The sequence below is a fragment of the Rattus norvegicus genome, chromosome 12 (assembly GCF_021556685.1).
Source record: "Rattus norvegicus strain SHRSP/BbbUtx chromosome 12, alternate assembly SHRSP_T2T, whole genome shotgun sequence".
In the NCBI taxonomy this organism is placed as follows: domain Eukaryota; kingdom Metazoa; phylum Chordata; class Mammalia; order Rodentia; family Muridae; genus Rattus; species Rattus norvegicus.
Window position 1 is genome coordinate 52929928 of NC_141545.1, and position 20255 is coordinate 52950182.

The following is a 20255-nucleotide window of genomic DNA, read 5'->3' on the forward strand; positions in this document are numbered from 1 at the left end:
AACTGGGTTTTTAAAGAAACCAAAATTCTCACTGCAAAACCCTATCTTGAAAAACAAAAACAGAAACAAAAAACCAACAAAAAAGAGGTTTTCAAATGAGTTTATATTTTATATTATAGAAACTTTAATGAAGTATTTATTTGTATTATTTTAAAATTGTGTGTGAACCCAGGTGCCTGTGGAGATAAGAGGCATCACATTTACTTGGAACTAGAGTTACTGGTGTTGTGGTATGGGAATCAAACTTGGTCCTCTGTGAGAGCTGAGCCATCTCTCCAGTGTACGTTCATAAAGTCTTGCCTTTAGGGCACCTTCCCTCTGGTTTCAGTATGCCTTTCCTCTTACTAGCACTAATATTTCTAACAGTTAAAGTAGCTTAGCTCTCCTGTCTGTAACTGTAAATGTGCTCATTCTTTTTCCCTCACCCAAGTGAGGGAATTTGCTTTGAATTCACACTGTAAACCTAACTAATGGCAGCCAGCAGTAGCCTTGCTATACCTTGAAAGTTTTGAAATTTTTTTGCCAGATTAATTAGTATTTTACTTTTGAGGTCAGCCTCAAAATTTCAGGACACAGGCAGAATATAGATTCTTTGCCAGAATGTAACAGAAACGACCTCTAGTCTAGCTCTGACAGACGACTTTGTTCTCACCTAAAACCTCATGAGTGTAGTCTTTACTGTTGATAAACATCTTGAGTTAACAGGTGGTCATAAGAGGTTGTAGTGTGGGGAACAGTTCACATTTAGACCATATAGGGAAAGCCAAGTACCTTGTGATCTTATTTATGCATGGAGTAAAGTAGATGTCAGAAGTTGAGAGTAGATTAGTTGAGTGATGGATACCAAGGTACAGGTATGTGGGAGGTGATCTGCAGCACCCTGGGGTGACTGGTGTGCAACAGTCTGTCTTGCTTTTCCAAGGATTCTCAGCACAGAGGTAATATGATGACAGCATTGTGCATTCTGTGCAGATACCACCACCCCTGCACCCATGAACATGCACAAAGGATATGTCAATTTAAAAAAGCATTTAGGAATCTGGACTAGGAAGGATTACTCCTCCTACAGGGCTCTACAGGAAAATTGTTCTCTTGTTCTTTCTCTCTCCTCATTTCCACAAACATGAACAAGAACAAAAGCAGGCCAAGTTGTCATCTAATAAGAACACTCAGAAAACTGAGACAGGAGGATTGTGAGTTTGAGGCAGCCTGAGATACATAATAGGTTCTAAGTCAGTCTGGGCTACATGGTTACACTATCTCATAAAAACTACAAATTGCTGAGTTAAAATTAGAAACATAAGCGGAGCAGTGGTGGCGCAGCCTTTATTTCCAGCTCTTGGAGGCAAAAGTAAGTTTTGAGTTTGAGGCCAGCCTGGTCTACAGAGCTAGTTCTAGGTACAAACAGAGCTACACAGAGAAACCCTGTTCTAAAAAACAACAACAATTTTTTAAAGTTTTGTTGGTGGTATTCCCATGCTGTCTGTTGGGGTATCTGCACCTTATTCTGAGAAAGTACTCTATTTGTCATTAAAGAAATTATAAGGTGTATGGGTGTTTTGCCTGCATGTATGTCTGTGTACCTCTATGTAGTATCTGAGGAGGCCTGAAGAGGTTGTTAGATTTCTTTAGACTGGAGTGAGAGACAGTTGTGAGCTGCCATGTAACATGTCCTAGGAATGGAACCTGTTCCCTGTTGAAGAGCAGCTGGTGCTCTCTAAACTGTGGAGCCATCTCTCCAACCCCTTGGGAAGCAGCTTTAGATGGGTGGCTTCTTTACCTTACAGTTGATGGTATTTGTTATTTATTTAGATGTGTGTGTGTGTGTGTGTGTGTGTGTGTGTGTGTGTGTGTGTGTGAGAGAGAGAGAGAGAGAGAGAGAGAGAAACACTGACTTGTGGTAGTCCATTCTCTCCTGCTATGTGGTTCCTGGGAACTGAATTCAGGTGCCAAGCTGATAGATTGGTTTGCCTGTGAAATCATCTTTTGGGCTAGTTTTTGTTAAAGATTTATTTATTGTTATTTTATGTATAGAAGTTTTGTTTACATATACATGTCCGTATACCACATACATGAATGTTGCTGGAAGACGCCAGAAAAGGATGCCAGATTTCTTGGAACTGGAATTACAGATGGTTGTGAGCCACCATGTGGATGCTGGGAATTAAACTTTGGTCCTCTGGAGGAGCAGCCACTCCTCTTAACCATTGAGCTGTGTCTCTGCCCTGTAGGTCAAAATTTTAAGCGCAAAAAAAAAAAAAAAAAAAAAAAAATTTAATCTGATAGGTCAATTTTCTTAGAACAGATTCTGGAAATAAGAGTCACTACATCAAAGGTTATAGGGTATCCAAGCCCTTTCCACTTTCTTTTTTTTTTTTTTAAGATTTTATTTATTCATTTTATATATGATGAGTACACTGTCACTGTCTTCAGACATACCAGAAGAATGCATTGGATCTTGTTACAGATGGTTGTGAGCCACTATGTGGTTGCTGGGATTTGAACTCATGACCTCTGGAAGAGCAGTCAGTGCTCTTAACCGCTGAGCCATCTCTCCAGCCCCCGTTCCACTTTCTATTGTCCTCTGAATTCATTCCCATTCGGTGTTGAGGATCATTTGAAATCTGTCACCTCACCTTGCTTCCCAGACCCCCTGCAGCAGTGTGTCTAGTGGTCTGTCACTTGTGTGGTTGCAGGCTTGTTTATCTTAGGTATGTAAGTGGTGACATTAGACATTCTCCTCAACCTGTTAGGCAGATGTTTGGTTTTCTCTTGTTTAGTATTTCACTGTCTTTGACAAGTGTATTCTGTGGTGCTGGTGGTAAGCGTTTGTCCTACTGTACTCAGATGTCCTTTCAGAGATGCATGTGGTAGAGAAGTGCTCCTACCCAGCTCTATGTCTAGCCCCTCTTTTCAAATGTCTTGCTTAATGGTTTTTATTTTATGTGCATTGATATTTTGCCTGCATGTATATATATGTGAGGGTGTTGGATACCCTGGAACCTGAGTTACAGACAATTGTGAGCTGCCATGTGGGGTGCTGAGAATTGAACCCTGGTCCTCTGGAAAAGCAGCCAATGTTCTTAACCTCTGAGCCATCTCTCCAAACCCTTTTGAATTTTTAACATTTTATTCCTTTTTTTTTTTGTTATTATTGTTTGTTTGTTTTTCTCTTTATATAACCCTTGCTGTCCTGGAACTCTCTCTATAGACCAATCCGGCCTTCAACTCACAGAGTTCCTTATGTCTCTGCCTCACGAGTGTTGGGATTAAAGGTTTGCACCACTACAGCCTGACACATTTTTATTCTTACATTCTCATTTTTGAGACATGATGGCTTGGAACTTACTCTGTAGGCCAGCTGGCCTTGAACTAAGAGAGATCCACCTGCCTTTGCCTTCTGAGTTGGGATTAAAGGACTATCTCTACTCCTGGTATTTGACATTTTAAATTGTATGTGCTTTTTTTTATGTATATGGAATATGAGCACTGTCTTGTATGTGTGTGTTGTATGTATGTGTATATGAGTACGGATGCTGGTGTGAAGGTCAGAGGGCAGTCTCTGGTGTTTGCGCTTACCTTCCACTTTGTTTGAGATAGGGGCTCTTCAGACTTATATATACCATGCTAGGTGACCTGTGATCTGGGTGTTCTCCTTTCTCAGTTTCCTGTTTGAATGTAGGAGCCTGGGGATTACAGATTATGGTGTCTTGCTTTTACATGGGTCCTGGGAATTAAAACTCAGATTCTTTTGTTTGTGTAGCAAGTGCTTTCTTTACCAAGCTATCTCTGTAACTTGAAATCCTTTCAAATCTGCTATTGCTTTAGCTGCAACTTTATTATTTTGGGGGCTACAAAATTGAAATTTTTTCAGGATTATTACATTTCTGGATTTTTATTTTATGTCTTTTACATGTAGTATAACTCTTAAGTGTTAGCTAATAGAAATACTTAATTTCATATATGCTTTTTGATGAGTTCATGTTGAATTTTCTCAGTATATAATAACTTTTTATCCCCATCTCTTTGCCCTAGTTTTGTGACTTGTTCTACTTGACTTTGTTTCTGGAGCTGGGGCACTCTTAGGAGCTGCCCTGCCTTTGCAACCTTTTTGGCCTGACCTCCTAGTAGTTGGAGTCATGGGTATGGCCACCACATTCAGATTATGCATTCTTGTATGTGGAGGAGCTTCTTTTTGCTCCTTCATTACTTGACATTCTGGGATTTTTTTTTTAAAGATTTATTTATTTTATGTATATGAGTACACTGAAGCTGTTCTTAAACACACCAGAAGAAGGTATCTGACTGCATTACAGATGGTTCTGAGCCACCATGTGGTTGTTAGGAATTGAATTCAGGACCTCTGGAAGAGCAGTCAGTGCTCTTAATCTCTGAGTCATCTCTCCAGCCCCACATTCTGGGATTTTTGTAAGGAGATCATTGTATATGCTTTTCTGTTTTTGTGCTAAGATTAGAAAATTTTATTAATTAGATTTTTGTTACTCTGAAAAAATTGTAAAGGTAGGAAGATTGGTTTTGGCTCATGTTTCAGAGGTTCAGTCCGTGGTTCCATGAGGCCATTGTTTCTGGATGATGGTGAGTCAGAGCAGCAGGGAGGTTGTGGAGGAGCAAAGCTGCTCACTTCATTGGCCATCAGGAGCAGGTGAGTTAGGCAGGAAGGATCTGAGGATAAGACATACCCTTGTACATTTAATCCCAGCATTCAGGAGACAAAGGCAGGCAGAGCTCTTGAGTTCGAGACCAACCTGGTCTACAGGTGAGTTCCAGGACAGCCAGGGCTACACAGGGAAACCCTGTCTTGAATATCAAAACCAAGAACAACAAAAACAAACCAAAAAGACCTACCCTCAAACCATACTCTCAGTGACCTATGTGTTCCATCTATCCCCATCTTTAGCTTTTCCCTACCTCCCATTGTGTTGTAAGCCTTATTGGTGAGCTCTTCACAGCCAACCATTGCAAGAATCTTGTTCTGAAAACACGATGTGACCCAAAGCTCCCCTGTATTTATATAAGTGATTCATATTCATCTTCCTCTCGTTTTTTGAGATAGGGTCTTGCTATATAGTACTTGTAAGTGACCTTGTATAGTGACTTTGAACTTACAGCTTTTGGAGGGCTGGGGTTTCTGGTATGTGCTGCTGCACCTGGATTGATGTTTTTGATTTGAAAGTCTTGCATATTTTTTAAGTTTTTCAATTCATGGCTTCTTTATTTCCTTTCCATATTCTGAGATAAGCAATGGTGTCCTTGATGAGGCTGCTGCTTGTCTTGGTGGCAAAAGTGTACCCTTAAATGAAATATTTGTGTGTATGCGCACACATGTTGTGTGATGTCTGTGATGTATGTGTAAGAGGTAAGAGGACACACTTAGGGGTTTGACTCTCTTTATCCACCACGTGGGACTCCAGGATTGAACTCAGATTCTGAGGCGTGTTTACCCCAGTGCCACGACTCGGGGGCACTGTCTGTTCTGTGTTGGCTAAATGTCAGGTGCTATGGATTTGCACCATTGTTTTTTCTGAGGAAGATGATGTTGCGTGATTTTGGTTAACTATAGTAGGAAATAGGTAGACCGAAGGGCAGCACTGGTGATCTGACACCAAATTGTGCTTCTCTCTGCTTTGTCTTGTGTTTCTTCCCAAAGCCTATCCTCCTCCATGAGTCCTTTCTCTTCTTTCTTCACTGTCTAACCATCTCAGCTTGGCCTTCCTTTTACTTATGCTATCGAGAAGGACCCCTTTGTTGCCATACATGTTGACAGGAAGACTGCCATTCATTGGGATCCATGTCATCCATAGTCTTCACCACTTGAACTCTCCTCATCAAGGTGATGGGAGTGTTGACCTGTGCCTGAAGGGACTGGTGGTCTCTCAGTGGGAACACACTCCTTGCCAGCAGCTTTCTTTTTTGGGTCAACAGCGTAACTGTTCTGGTCTGTTCTTGGGAAGCAGAGATAGCTGTTTGGCAAACTAGTAAATCCCAAGTAGTACCAGAGTGGGGTTCTTTGGCACTGCGGCAGATGTTATAGGGTCATTGACAAAGTAGCAACTGCCCCTTTGGATTGAATGAGTTGTGTAGTACCATGGTTTTTTCTAAATGGGATTCACTGACTTCTTGATCTTCTGTTTCTTTATTATGGTAGAGATAGGACACCTTCTCCCTTAGCCTTCTTTCCTTTGGAATCTTGGATGGAGGAAAGGTGATGGAAGGAAGTTATGGGTTACATGTTAAGTGACCACCTTTTCTTACTATTTAAAATAGTAAGTGTTCTTGCTCGAATCAAACACCAGTGTGATTGTAGGTTCAAGTATGTTTTCAGGGCTACTAAATGGTAATTAGTATTAAGTGGTAATCAAATGATTGTATTTGCCTTCCAATGTCTTGATTTTAATTTTGATTTTTTTAGGGGAACATTACATTGGATAGAAAAGGGAGGTGATAATGCACCATGGCAGTGGTCCTCAGAATGTCCAGCATCAGCTGCAGAGATCTAGGTCCTTCACTGGGAGTGAAGAGGAGCAACCAGCCCATCCCAACTTACCCCCATCTCCTGCAGCACCTTTCGCTCCATCAGCCAGCCCATCTGCACCCCAATCCCCTGGGTACCAGATACAGCAGCTGATGAGCAGAAGTCCTGTGGCCGGGCAGAATGTGAACATCACACTGCAGAATGTTGGCCCAGTCGTGGGAGGAAACCAGCAGATCACACTGGCCCCTTTGCCACTGCCCAACCCTACCTCTCCAGGTTTTCAGTTTGGTGCACAGCAGAGGCGCTTTGAGCATGGCTCTCCATCATACATTCAAGTTACTTCTCCGCTGTCGCAGCAGGTCCAGACTCAAAGCCCCACACAGCCTAACCCCGGGCCAGGGCAAACCCTGCAGAATGTGCGTGCAGGTGCCCCAGGCCCTGGGCTGGGTATCTGCAGCAGCAGCCCCACTGGAGGATTTGTGGATGCCAGTGTGCTTGTGAGGCAGATCAGCTTGAGTCCATCAAGTGGTGGTCACTTTGTATTTCAGGAGGCACCAGGCCTGACTCAGATGGCCCAGGGAGCCCAGGTTCAACTCCAGCATTCAGGAGCTCCCATCACAGTCCGAGAACGGAGACTCTCCCAACCTCATGCACAATCGGGAGGCACCATCCACCATCTAGGGCCTCAGAGCCCTGCAACTGCAGGAGGTACTGGACTGCAACCTCTGGCCAGCCCGAACCACATCACCACGGCCAGTCTGCCACCCCAGATCAGCAGCATTATTCAGGGTCAGTTGATACAGCAACAGCAGCAGGTGCTTCAGGGGCAGCCAATGAACAGATCTCTGGGATTTGAGAGGACACCTGGCGTGTTGCTCCCTGGCGTAGGAGGACCTTCAGCATTTGGGATGACATCCCCACCGCCACCCACCAGCCCTTCCAGAACTACCATGCCTCCAGGCCTTTCCAGTGTGCCTCTTACATCTATGGGAAGCTCAGGAATAAAGAAGGTTCCCAAGAAGTTGGAGGAGATTCCCCCAGCCTCCCAAGAGATGGCACAGATGAGGAAGCAGTGCCTGGACTACCACTACAAGGAAATGGAGGCACTCAAGGAAGTCTTTAAGGAGTACCTGATTGAACTGTTCTTCTTGCAACATCTACAGGGGAACATGATGGATTTCTTGGCTTTTAAAAAGAAGCACTATGCCCCTTTACAAGCATATCTTAGGCAGAATGATTTGGACATTGAAGAGGAGGAGGAAGAAGAGGAAGAGGAGGAAGAAAAATCTGAAGTTATCAATGATGAGGTAAGAAATAGCACTTCAGTAGTCTAGAAGGGCTACGTAAAACAAAATAGATGGTGTGCAACAACAGACTGAAAATGTGTGAGTTTGGGGTAATGTAGGGTTTGGGTGTCTCAGGATCTAAAGAGGAGTAAAATGTGTGTTTTCCTTCTTCATGTAGAAGAAGCACAGTTCAATATAGCTGTCTGGGGAGGAAGATGAAGGATATGTTGTGACTGAAGCCTTTTCAGAACCAGGTGTTGCCACTGACAACCAAAACCCACCCTGGGCAGAGAGCTCAGCTAGTACTGTCTAGTCTTCTCCCTGTCTGTATGTATGGTTCTTGGCCAATAAGAAGTGTGGCCAGTCCCCTGGCAACCCACAGGAAAAGTTTTCCCGGTGCAGTGAAGCTTACTTAGTTCTTCTCTCCTGGCTTCCTGGTTTCACTATAGGTCTGTTTATTAAAAAAAAAACAAAACAAAAAACAAAAAAACCAAGTTTTTAAACCAGGTATTTAAGTCACTAGGTTTATCTTGTGTGGGATGTTCACAATTAAAGTACAGATAGTGTCAAGCAACTATAAATTTTTTTTTTTTTTAGGTTTTAGATACAGTCTTAAATGTGAAGTCATATTATAAGCTCACACTTCGCAGACACCTATGGAGTGATACTTGAAACAGAAGCTTTTGTAGATAGTTTTTGGATTCCTAGAGTGTTGTTCAGTAAGTCCCCCTAACAGAACAGCAGTTATGAAGTTCTCTGAGGCATGCTGGGGTCTTAGTGACCTGTACTGTGATGCACTGTCTTTTGTGCTTTGTCTTGTTTAGTGTTTATTATGTTGGTGTAGCTTATTTTGTTTTATGACAGAGATAAAATAAACTGCTGTCGGCCCTTTGGCAATGAAGCCTGCATTTGGTGAGCAAAAGTTTTCCTTTGCTCCAGAGTCCTCACGAGCATCTGTGAATGTATCTGTGTGGCTTAGCCATCTGTCTCTTCTTCAACACTGAACCTAGGCTGGACCGTTTTTGGTATTCAGAAGGTCTCACCTTTTGAATTTGAGGACCACCACTAGTACTATGGAACAGTGGGACTGAGTACTCTTTGTGTCTTTTACCAATGTTGTCTATAAGCTGAGCCTCTTTATCTGCACTTGTGAAGAAAACACAACTTTTTACAGCTTCTACTAAAGTCAACTTTGCTGTGTGACCCATATAGTTGGCTATAGAATGTTATAGTGGTACAGATCTTTCAAGAAGCCTCCTGTAGGACACTGATACCTGAGTGCCACTCCCATTTTTCAGTTGGAGGTTGAAGTGTCTAAAATGTGATCTAGACTGGAGTGCTGAAGATTGGCAGCTGTTAGATTGTTGTAGTATGAACCTGTCAGTCAGCTCAGTGTCCCTTTATAAAATTTGATGCAAAAACATTCCATTTTTAAACACCTAAATTAGTGAGCTGTCAGCAATGAAATTCTAATAATTTTGAGCAGTCTTAAAAATTGTTACCTTTTTTTCTCAAAATATTTCTCTCAGGTAAAGGTTGTGACAGGCAAGGATGGGCAGACTGGGACTCCCGTTGCTATAGCAACCCAGCTTCCGCCAAATGTTTCTGCTGCTTTTTCATCCCAGCAGCAACCGTTTCAGGTACTTTTTGATGGTTCTAAATTGTAGTCTCATCCCAAACGTTTCTTTCATCCAAATATTTTAACTATTTGCTCTTTGGCATTTTTTTTTCCAGAGCCCATTCCTTATTTTGAACAATAAAAGTCTTTCTGCATATACAGTTCTGAAATTTAGTTGCATGAGTGAATGACAACACAGACCTTACTGCATTGTTTTCTGTGACCTGCAATGTGGTGGTAGCTTGTAGTGTGCATGTCCTCTAATATTCCAAGTCCTGTTATTGTATGCATAGGGTTCCTTGTGTGCTGTGTTTAATGTTTGTTATTTCTTGTGTCTTACCTGTATTTTGAAAACAGTGCAAAACAGAACAAGTGAAAAGACATAATAGGAATTTTTTCCTTAGCTGGAGGAAATATTGGTGTGAATCACCTATAGATCCTTTTTTTTTTTTTAATTATATATACATAATACAGCTTTCTGCCTGTATGCACCTGCAGGCCAGAAGAGGGCACCAGACCTGATTATAGATGGTCGTGAGCAACCATGTGGTTGCTGGGAATTGAACTCAGGACCTCAGCCATCTCTCCATCCCCACCTATAGATCCTTAGAACTGAAATCTCTTAGTGAAGGAGACCAGAATGCTTTTATGAAGCTGGGGTTCATATACATGCTAGCTTTGGAGTGTGCTGGCTTCTAAAGCAGTTTTGTCCTTGGTGATATTTTTGTTTTTGCTTTTAATTTTAATATAACTTCAAACATGAAAGCTGATGTCATCATACATATAGCCATACATGGCACCACTGTGCCTTTTCTCACTCACTGCCATTAGCTTTTACTCATTTGCATTTCATTCTCATGATTATGCAGTACCAAATGGTATTGTGACCCTATCTTTAAAGGACTTCCACTAGTAGATAAGGGCAGATCAGGAAATGCCACAGTAACCTGGTACTGCTATGTTACTGACAGTTGAGATTTAGATTCTGCAAGACCAAGTTCTTAGCAGTTTCCCCCCTTGTCGTGCACCTGGTTCAGGATACCCATATTCCTTCCTTGTCATGCCTCTCTGGCTTTTTTTTTTTTTTTTTTTCTTTCCTTTTCTTTTTTTTTTGGAGCTGGGGACCAAACCCAGGGCCTTGCGCTTGCTAAAGCGCTCTACCACTGAGCTAAATTCCCAACCCCCTTTCTGGCTTTCTTTAAGCTAGGGTTTATTTGGTCTTTTGTGATGGTTGTTTCTGAAGCACCAGTTATATTGTGGGATGTTCTATTGTATGGGATTGTCTGACATACCCTAGTATCATGTTCAAGTCATGTAGTCCTGTCATAGAAATGACAGTGTGTCTATTTCATTTCTGTGTATCATATCACCAGGCCATGGTATTGCCCAGTCCTGACTGGCGATGTTAATTTGAAGCCTCTGAAGTGGTGTCCACCTGGCCTATTCAGTGTGCATTAATTTTTCTTCTGTAAATTGTATGTCTTTAAGCGTTATGCTCCTTTACCCACTAATTCAAGCATCCATTGATGAGTCGCTCTGAGCCAGTTAATACTATAAAGACCTCAGGTGGACTCCTTCCTCCTTTCCCTTTTTTTTCTACTCTACTCCAGGCTGACTTGGAACTTATTCTGTAGCTCAGGCAGATCTCAAACTTACAGTAGTTCTCCTACCATTCTCCCAGGTGCTGGTGGGATATAGTTGTGAATCACCAAGATGACTCCTCCTCCTCCTCCTCCTCCTCCTCCTCTTCCTCCTCCTCCTCCTCCTCTTCCTCCTCCTCCCCCTCTTCTTCCTCCTCTTTTTCCTCCTCCTCCTCCTCCTCTTCTTCTTCCTCCTCCTCTTCTTCTTTCTCCTCCTTTTTTTGATTTTTTTTTATTCAGACCATATATTGAAGTATCAATTTTAAAAAATTTATAAAAAGACTTAGATGTAAACTGTCATACTAGATTTACAAAAAAATATATATATATAAAAGCAAATTAAATATTAGAAATTATAGGAGTCTCTCCCTTAAACTGAAGGAGTTTTCTTTAATAACTTTCAATTTAGTTTTCTGGCAATCTTAAGAAATTCAAGAAGCGGGGTTGGGGATTTAGCTCAGTGGTAGAGCACTTGCCTAGCAAGCGCAAGGCCCTGGGTTCGGTCCCCAGCTCTGAAAAAAAAGAAAAGGAAAAAAAAATAAAAAGAAATTCAAGAAGGTCATTCATGTTGTGTAAGCCCTAAAGGAAAAAACTGAGGAAACTCATTGATAATTTTCACAGCTTCATTGTAAAGTTCAAGATCAAAGCGATTACAATCTTCCTTAAACAGGATATAAGATGCACATGGTATGGTTGCCTTGGCTGTGACTTTCCCTACTACTTCTACGATTCCAGAGATTTCTTCATCCAGTGGCTCCATCAACTCAATGGTTCCATTTTTTCCTTCTCCATCTGAAAGAATAAACATTTTTCCAGTGGGATGAATCTTTTCCAGCTTCCCCACGAAGCACATGGGTCGGTCGATACACTGTGTTAACATGCTGGCGTTGACGCGCGCTTTGGGGAGTTCCATCATGTCCAACATGATTCTGCCGCCAAAACTTACTTACTTACTTCTTTTTTTTTTTTTTTTTTTTTTTTTGGAGCTGGGGACCGAACCCAGGGCCTTGCGCTTCCTAGGTAAGCGCTCTACCACTGAGCTAAATCCCCAGCCCCTACTTCCTTCTTTTTTAAGACAGAGTCTTAACTAACCTAGGCTGGTCTCAAACTCAATATATGTAGACTAAGAAGGCCATGAGCTCCTCTGCTCCTCCCCAACCTCCCAGCTCCAAATTAGGGTTTTAATTTCTCATATTCCTTCTGCTTTTACTGGCTAACCACTTCTGTTGTCACATTCCCTCATTTAGCCCTCTCCTATAAAGTCGAGCATATTCTCCACATATTACCCAATAATCAGACTCTCAGGTACTCAAGCAAATGAAATGAATACCCATGTATACACGGAATGCTGTCTGTGAACAGTTACAGCAGTTTTGTTTGTGAATTCCTAAAACAGAAACACTTCAACTCCCCATCAAAAGATGAAATTTTAACAGTCAGTTACATGGCATTTTAAGTACTTATTTGGTTTTGTTTACTTAACATTCAGTAGCATTCACTTTTTTTGGTCTATAGTTATGTGAATGTTGATAAACCAGAGTTGTCTACTTCACAGCACAGCTTTAAAAAACAAAAGTCCTCATGCACTCTTTGTATGATCTGACCTTTTCTGCCTTCTGGTGAGTACTGTCCAGCATTTTAGTTTGCGATTTCCAGGGTGGGGTGTACTGGAATCATGGATTATGATCTTTCTGGTCAGACTGTGGGGTTTTTCTGATTGCCAAATACTGTTAATACTTCCTGATACTGGGTCCATAACTTGTCATCATGGTTTTTTTTTTGTTGTTGTTTTTGTTTTTTTTGTTTTTTTTTTTGTTTTGTTTTGTTTTTTGTTTTTTTGAGCTGAGGACTGAACCCAGGGCCTTGCGCTTGCTAGGCAAGTGCTCTACCACTGAGCTGAATCCCCAACCCCCATCACAGGTTCTTATATTCCAAAAGATGTTAGGAAGCAGAAATTAGTTAAAGGAAGCAGATTTGCTTACAGTTGGAAAGAACCAATTTCTTTGCAGGCATCCTCCATTCATGTGTATGTGTTTTTGTCTGAGTGCATATATTTGTGCTATGTTCCTCTGGAAACCAGAAGAGGTCATCAGATCTTCTGGAACTTGAGTTAGACAGCTGTGAGCCACTATTTGAGTATTGTCAATCAAACCTGTGTTCTCTGCAAAACCACTAAGACACTAAGACGTCTGTCCAGCCTCATATATTTTTACAAGTTAAACTGTTGGTTCTCAGGACGTGTTTTACCCTTTCATCTTTTGCTATGTAGTTGAGTGTTTCTGTTTTAGGGATTCACAAACAAAACTGCTGTAATTGTTTACAGAGAATTTCGTGTATAAATGGATGTTCATTTCATTTGCTTGAATATGAATATGCTAGTGCCTGATATGTCTCCCTCTCCCTCTGTGTGTGTGTGTGTGTGTGTGTGTGTGTGTGTGTGTGTGTGTGTGTGTGTGTCCAGGACTTGCATTCCATCATACACAAGTAGATGTCATAGGATTGTTTCAAGAGTCTGTTCTTTCCTTACACCATGATCAGTCGTGGTCATTCACACTTGGCCATAGGGACCTTTACCCACTGAGCCATCTCACTGGTCCAAGCACCATAAATTCTTCTCACCTTGGTTCTGTTTCTTTTGTTGTTTTGTTTTTGCCCTTGTATTCCTTTCCCTTTTCCTGTAGGTTTCAGAATAGACTTGATATTCTGCTAGGATATGATGGAGATTGCATTGTATCTGTTAAAACCAGTCTGTGGAGAACTGATAGTCTTACTATACTGTATTTCAATTCTTGAATGTGACTCTGGTTTCCTTGATTGGTGCCTTGTAATTTTCAGCATGTTAATGTTGTATGCTACCTTGTTAGATTTATATATTATTATTTGCTGTTATAAATAGTATTTCAGAATGGTTCCTAGGGGCCTGGAGAGATGGCTCAGTGGTTAAGAGCACTGACTGCTCTCCCAGAGGTCCTGAGTTCAGTTCTCAACAACCACATGGTGGTTCACAATCATCTATAATGGGATCTGATACCCTCTTCAGGTGTGTCTGAAGACAGTGACAGTGTACTCACATATATAAAATAAACAAGTCTTAAAACAAAAGGTTTCTAGCTGTTAATTCCAAACATAAAAATACAGCTGGTTATTTTAACCTATATTCTATATTCTTGCTAAAGTCATTTGTTTTTGGAGCATAGAGAATCAATTCTACAAATAGAAAGTTTTACACTTTCTAATTCCTTTTTAGATTCATTTTTATTTTATTTGTTTTGCCTGCATGTATGTTTTTTGCATCGTGTGCATGCAGTGTCCATGGAGTTCAGAAGAGGGCATCATTACTCTGGAAGTGGAACCTGGAGTTCAGATGTTTGTGAGCTACCATGTACATGCTGGGAATTGAACCCCAGTCCTCTGGAAGAACAGACAGTACTCTTAACTGTTGTTTTATCTCTCTAGCCCTAAGTCTTAACCTTTTATCCCGTGCAGTGTGCAGTGTGCAGTACAGACAGGACTTCAGTCTTATAGCAATGGAAGCCCAGACACTTGATCTTATTTGTAAGATCTTCTCTGAAGGATGAGGGTGGGAGCCATCAATTTATAGATGTCTTTTTTCATGCTGGGGAAATTCCCTTCATCAGTGGATATTGAATTTTGTCATGTGATACTTCTGTGTCTAGTAGTGTGATTTGTGATTTCTCTTGAGTCTAAACACTTAAATTGCAGAATACTTTAGAATAGGAAAGCATATCTTCGTCCGAGAGTTTTAACAGGATCTCCTCCAGTATAACCCACATGGTGTTTGCTGTGTCTACTTTTTTCACCAGGTTTCATTTTCTTTACCAAGAAATTACCTAGCCTCTTTCCACAGTCGTTATTTTGATGCTCAGGTTACTTGTAACTGACTGAGGCCTCTTCTAGCTGGCTCTAGTATATTTTTGACATGTCCCTACCCCTTCATAGCACAAAATGTTTAAGATTTATCTTTTGGGCTGTGTGTGCTTGTTTATTTCTGTAATTCAGCACTTAGGAGTCAAGAAGCAAGAAAATTGTTGCAAATTTAAGGCTAGCTTAGTCTATGCAGTGAGTTCTAGGCCAGGCAGAGCTACTTAGTAAGACCCCGCATCAAATTGAATAGCTAGTTAGGTAGCTAGCTAGATAATACATCTTGGTTCTTTTTTTCAGAGCTAGGGATCGAACCCAGGGCCTTGTGCTTGTTAGGCAAGCGCTCTACCACTGAGCTAAATCCCCAACCCCTGCATCTTGGTTCTTGATCTAGACTTGAGATCAGCCAGAGACATTGTTCATTTTTGTGGGGAGCAGTAACCTGATTTTACTATTTATGATTTCATTATAATGATCTTAGAGATAAATATTTTTTTAAAAAGATTTTATTCTTACTGCTTTTATTTATGTATGTGTGTGTCTGTGTGTGTGTTATAGTTATAGAGAGGCTTTGGATTCTCTGGAAGTGGAGTTCCAGGTGATTGTGAGCCACTTGTTGTGGGTGCTGGGAATCAAACTTAGAACCTGTAGCAGAGCAGCTAGTGCTCTTCATGTGAGCCATCTCCCAGACCCTGAAGGTGAATTTAAATGAGAACATTTCAGACAGTTAGGTTGGCTGTAATGGCACATGCCTTTATTCCCAGCACTGGAAGGCAGACACAGACAGGTCTCTGTGAGTTCAAGGCCAGCCTAGTCTACATACTGAGTTTCAGAACAGCCAGAACAGTTTTACATAGTAAAACCCTGTCTCAAAACAATTAAGCAAACAACAAAAAGAAAATTTATGTGTGGATACCTGTCAGTATTTGGAGAAGTGCAGTGTATTAGTGCATTTATAAGAGCAGTGGGACTGTGGAAGGTAAAGGGCACCTACAAATATATGAACCATGCCTAACGTGTTCAGTGCAGACTAAGCCATTCAGATTCACACTTCAACATATTCAGTGGTCAGAGAGGAGGTCTAAGGAAGAGAGGTTTGTTTATGTGAGTACGTAGTGATTTTTCACCCTCTTTTGGTAGAGTGTGCTTGATCTAGGCAAGAGGAGACAGTTTGCTTCACCTGGAAAAGATGAGAGATGAACATGTTCCTGACTCAGCAATGTATGCCAGAGGAACTTTTGAATTTTGTGTGTACCAGATCCTAGGTGTGGTGGATGTTCTCAAGCAGTGTTGTGTGTATACCCCTAACTGGAAAAAAAACCAAGATCCTTTGGCAGCAGCATGAGCCCCAATGGCTATGTATATTGAGGCAGAGGAGTATCAACCAGAGTGCCCTTTAAGTAAATGAGAGCTGTGCCACAAAGTCAAGACTCATTAGAAAGCAGAACTCAGCAGACACTAGAGAAGTCTGTCAGTGGTGAAACCATAAAGACAAGCACACAGCTCCCAAAATGAATGACACGGGGGCGGGAGGTGAGGGAGTTCTTAAGTGTGTGGTCATTGGTCTCAATCCAACTATTATTTTCTTTCTTTTTTTTAAAGATTTATTTATTTATTCTATATAAGTACATTGTAGCTGTCTTCAGACACATCTGAAGAGGGCATCAGATCCCATTATAAATGGTTGTGAACCACCATGTGGTTGTGGGAATTGAACTCAGGACCTCTGGAAGAGCAGTCCGTGCTCTTAACTGCTGAGCCATCTCTCCAGGCCGAGTCCAACTATTCTTGATTATTGGTTGTTTTGTTTTGTTTTGTTTTGAGGTAGGCTATTTCCATGTACACCCAGCTAGTCTGAGTAGACTGGGCTGGCTTCAAAAGTGCTGGGATTAAGGGCATGAGCCATACCATGCCAGCCTGGTCCTTCAAAAATAATTTACTCATATTCATTCATATGAATTCATTCTCATTCTCATTCATTCATTCTGCCGTCCCCCCTCCCCCAACAATGTGTATATATAGAGAGTCATTTTTCTTTTTTAGAGTTTCACTGTGTAGCTCTATCTTGGAACTTGTTATGTTGACCAGGCTGGCCTGGACCTCACAAAGCTCTGTCTACCTCTGCCTCCCACAGGTGTGCACCAACCACGACGTTTGTTTTGAGTCAGTGCTTTGTCTACCTCCCATCTCACCCTGGAAGTGCTAGGATTACAGATGAACACACTGCATCTGGCTTTATGTGGATGGTGGGGATCAAGCTTAGGCCATTTAGGCTTGCACACTTCCTGCTTTAGCTGTTGAACCATCTCCTCTATCCTATTATTGGTATTTCAGTGGTATGTAGTGACTTGCTCCATTTTCCTTCTCACAGAGTAAAATCACAAGCACATATGGGAGTCAGAGGACTATGAACTGTAGCAGTCCTGCCTCTGCTTCCAAACTGCATTACGTGTATGCTACCTACCACATGGCTGACTCCTTTATGTATTTTATCCATTTGAGATCTGTAGTCCATTCAGCTGGTGTTCAGGTTTGGGTTTTTGGTCTCCATAGGGAGGTGCTCTTAAGGGTGTAGTATTTGTGAGTCAGAAGCGGGTTAGTGTATGGGGTTTGACATATGTTACATCATGTTTAGCCAAGAATAGTGATGGAGAAAGTGATATATATCTTCATCCCAACATTCATGTTCTCACATATGTTGTTCTGACAACTACAATAAACATTCTAAAAAGAATTTCAGGATGGATTTTGGTTTATGTAGCTGTTTGTGCTAATCTGAATACAGATCCAGAGCTCTCTGTGTTACCTTTTTTTTTTTTTTCCGGAGCTGGGGACCGAACCCAAGGCCTTGCGCTTGCTAGGCAAGTGCTCTACCACTGAGCTAAATCCCCAACCCCTCTCTGTGTTGTCTTATGAATGTGTTCATGTTTTTATGTGTATACTGGAAAGTTTATAGGCATGGCATGGGATCTTAATCTATTTTACTGTACTTTTTTTATCTTTATTAACTTGAGTATTTCTTATTTACATTTCGATTGACATGTTTTTTAAAGAATGAATTTTATTTTATTTTATTTTGAATTTTTATTTATTTATTTTGAGGCAGGGTCTCACTATGTAAACCTGTCTGGCCTCGAACTCATAGACTCTTGTCTCCTAAGTGCTAGGATCTTTAAGGAGCCACCAAGTCCAGCTGTTTGTTTTTGTTTTTTTTTTTTTTAAGATTTTTATTTTATGTACTTGAGTGTTCTGTTGACATGTATGCCTGTGGCAACCAGAAGAGAGCATTGGATACTGTGGAACTGGAGTTAGAGAAGTTTGTTAGCTACCATGCGAGTGCTGGGAATCAAACACTGGGCCTCTACAAGAGCAGAAAATGCTCTTAATCACTTTGTCATCTCTCCAGCTCCACTGGACATGCTTTTGAAAAGAAGGCTCAGGTGGGTTTTGTATTTGCGTTTTCTGTACCAAATTGCAATGTCTGAAAACTTTGAATTAAGAGATAACAGGTTACTGAGTCTCTTTCACTTATAGATGTCTTTAAAGGTTTCTTCTTTGACACCATTCTATTTTTGGTGACAACACCAGGCTTACAAAAACTATGGTCCAGACATTTAGCCAGCAGTTTCCCGGTGATAGAAGTCTTCCTCCAGGAGGAGGCAAGTGTATTCTCGTGTAGGTACCAACCATTTGAGTTGGATCTTCTGTAGGCTACTTGTCTTTCATTCCTTCCACTGTTCTTTCCCATGTTGTGTTGTCTAGGCTCTGAATAACACATAACATTCATTCATTCAGTGTGTGTGTATGTGCAAGCACAATTGTCACTGTAGGAGCACAGTGCATGGCATATGTATGTAAGTTCAGAGAACAACCTTGGGAACTTGATTGTTTTTTTTTATCTTGTATGTATCAGGGATCTCTCATGTATGTAACTCAAGTTATCAGGTTTGGTGGCAAGCTAGGCTATCTTACTGTTGTTCCCTGGCTAACTTTGAAGACTAGAGTTTCTTCATGTAGTCCAGGCTGACCTTAAAGTTGCAGATTATTAGGATTACTACTGTGGCCTACTGTATCTCTCTACTGTGTTGCAGCTGCAGATGTGTTCTCCTCTAAAGCAGGTGGTACTTAACCTCTTAGTTTCTTATCTTGCCTTCTGCATGCTGCCTGGGTGTCTGTCTGCCTGTGTGGTTAATGATCAGCCGTACTTCTAACACCTGCCAGTCAGAGGTAGGCAAGGAGATCAGGCCTCCTCTGTTCAGCAGTCTCTATTCTTCCTGTCATCCTTCTACAGTGTTTGAGGACTGCCCTCATGCCACATGCCAACTTTGGGAAACTTGCTAAGTTCCTTTCCAGAACCTGTATCACCTGCTGTCTCTTTGTTGTTCTGATGTTTCATTTAGAGCTTATGATTATTTGTAATATGTCTCCTCTAACTGCATGCAAGCCACTTTTCTCTAAAAAATACCTGTCTTGAATATATAAGTGATACCCACTTGTTTCAGAGTATTTGGAAAACTAAGAAAAGTACACACACATGAATTATCTATAATCCTATTTACAGAGAAGCCACTGTTATCATGTTTTGATTTTTCAGATCATTTCTTTCTTCCCTTTTTGTCTACCTCTTGTCTCAGGGCTTCTGTGACCAAACACCATGACCAAAAGCAAGTTGTGAAGGAAGGGGTTTGTTTGGTTTATACATTTTTATACATTGTAGTGTAACACTGAAGGAAGCCAGGATAGGAACTCAAATAGGGCAGGAACCTGGAGGCAGGAGCTGATGTGGAGCCCATGGAGGGGTGCTGCTTACTGGCTTCTTCTACATGGCTTGTTCAGCCTGCTTTTTTTTTTTTTTTTTATAGAACCCAAGACCACCAGCCTAGGGGTGGCACCACCCACAGTGGCCTGGGCCCTCCCACATTAATAACTAGTTAAAAAAATTCTCAATTAAGGCTCTCTCCTTTCAGATAACTCGAGCTCATGTCACCACACTCTCTGTCTCCTGCCTTCTCCTTTCTCCTATCTTTGTTAAATATGAACCACCTCTGTGCTCACTGTAGGCTGCAGGGGTCAAACCCTGCCTCCCTCTAGGCCTTCAGGCCTAGAGGTAGTTCAGTACCATGCGCATGGCATACTCTTGATTAGCTCCAGCAACTGGTGTTTAAGGTGCCCTACTTGAGGAGATAGGAAGACCCAAGTCCTTTAGAGATAGATTCCACAGCCTATAGCTACTGGGGAGCACTGCTGTTTGCGACCTGCTGAGATGGCAGGGACAGTTTCAGATGGAGATCTGTCTGACTCTTTGCTTTCATGGTTTTTGATTGTTTTGTTTTTTA

At 41.4% G+C, this 20255-nt stretch overlaps 1 protein-coding gene and 1 pseudogene across 3 annotated transcripts in view; one reads left to right on the forward strand and one right to left on the reverse strand.

Annotated features, from left to right (window-relative positions):
• The window catches only part of Ep400 (E1A binding protein p400), a 106952-nt gene that overhangs the window by 5168 nt on the left and 81529 nt on the right, over window positions 1–20255 (forward strand). For 2 of the 3 annotated variants that reach the window (XM_087578559.1, XM_087578560.1), the window contains 2 exons: window positions 6431–7800; window positions 9309–9419. In XM_087578559.1, the coding sequence (XP_087434685.1) occupies window positions 6466–7800; window positions 9309–9419 (1446 nt within the window). In that variant the 5' untranslated portion in view covers window positions 6431–6465. 3 annotated transcript variants of the gene reach the window in all.
• Window positions 11587–11989, reverse strand: Rpa3l1 (replication protein A3 like 1; annotated as a pseudogene).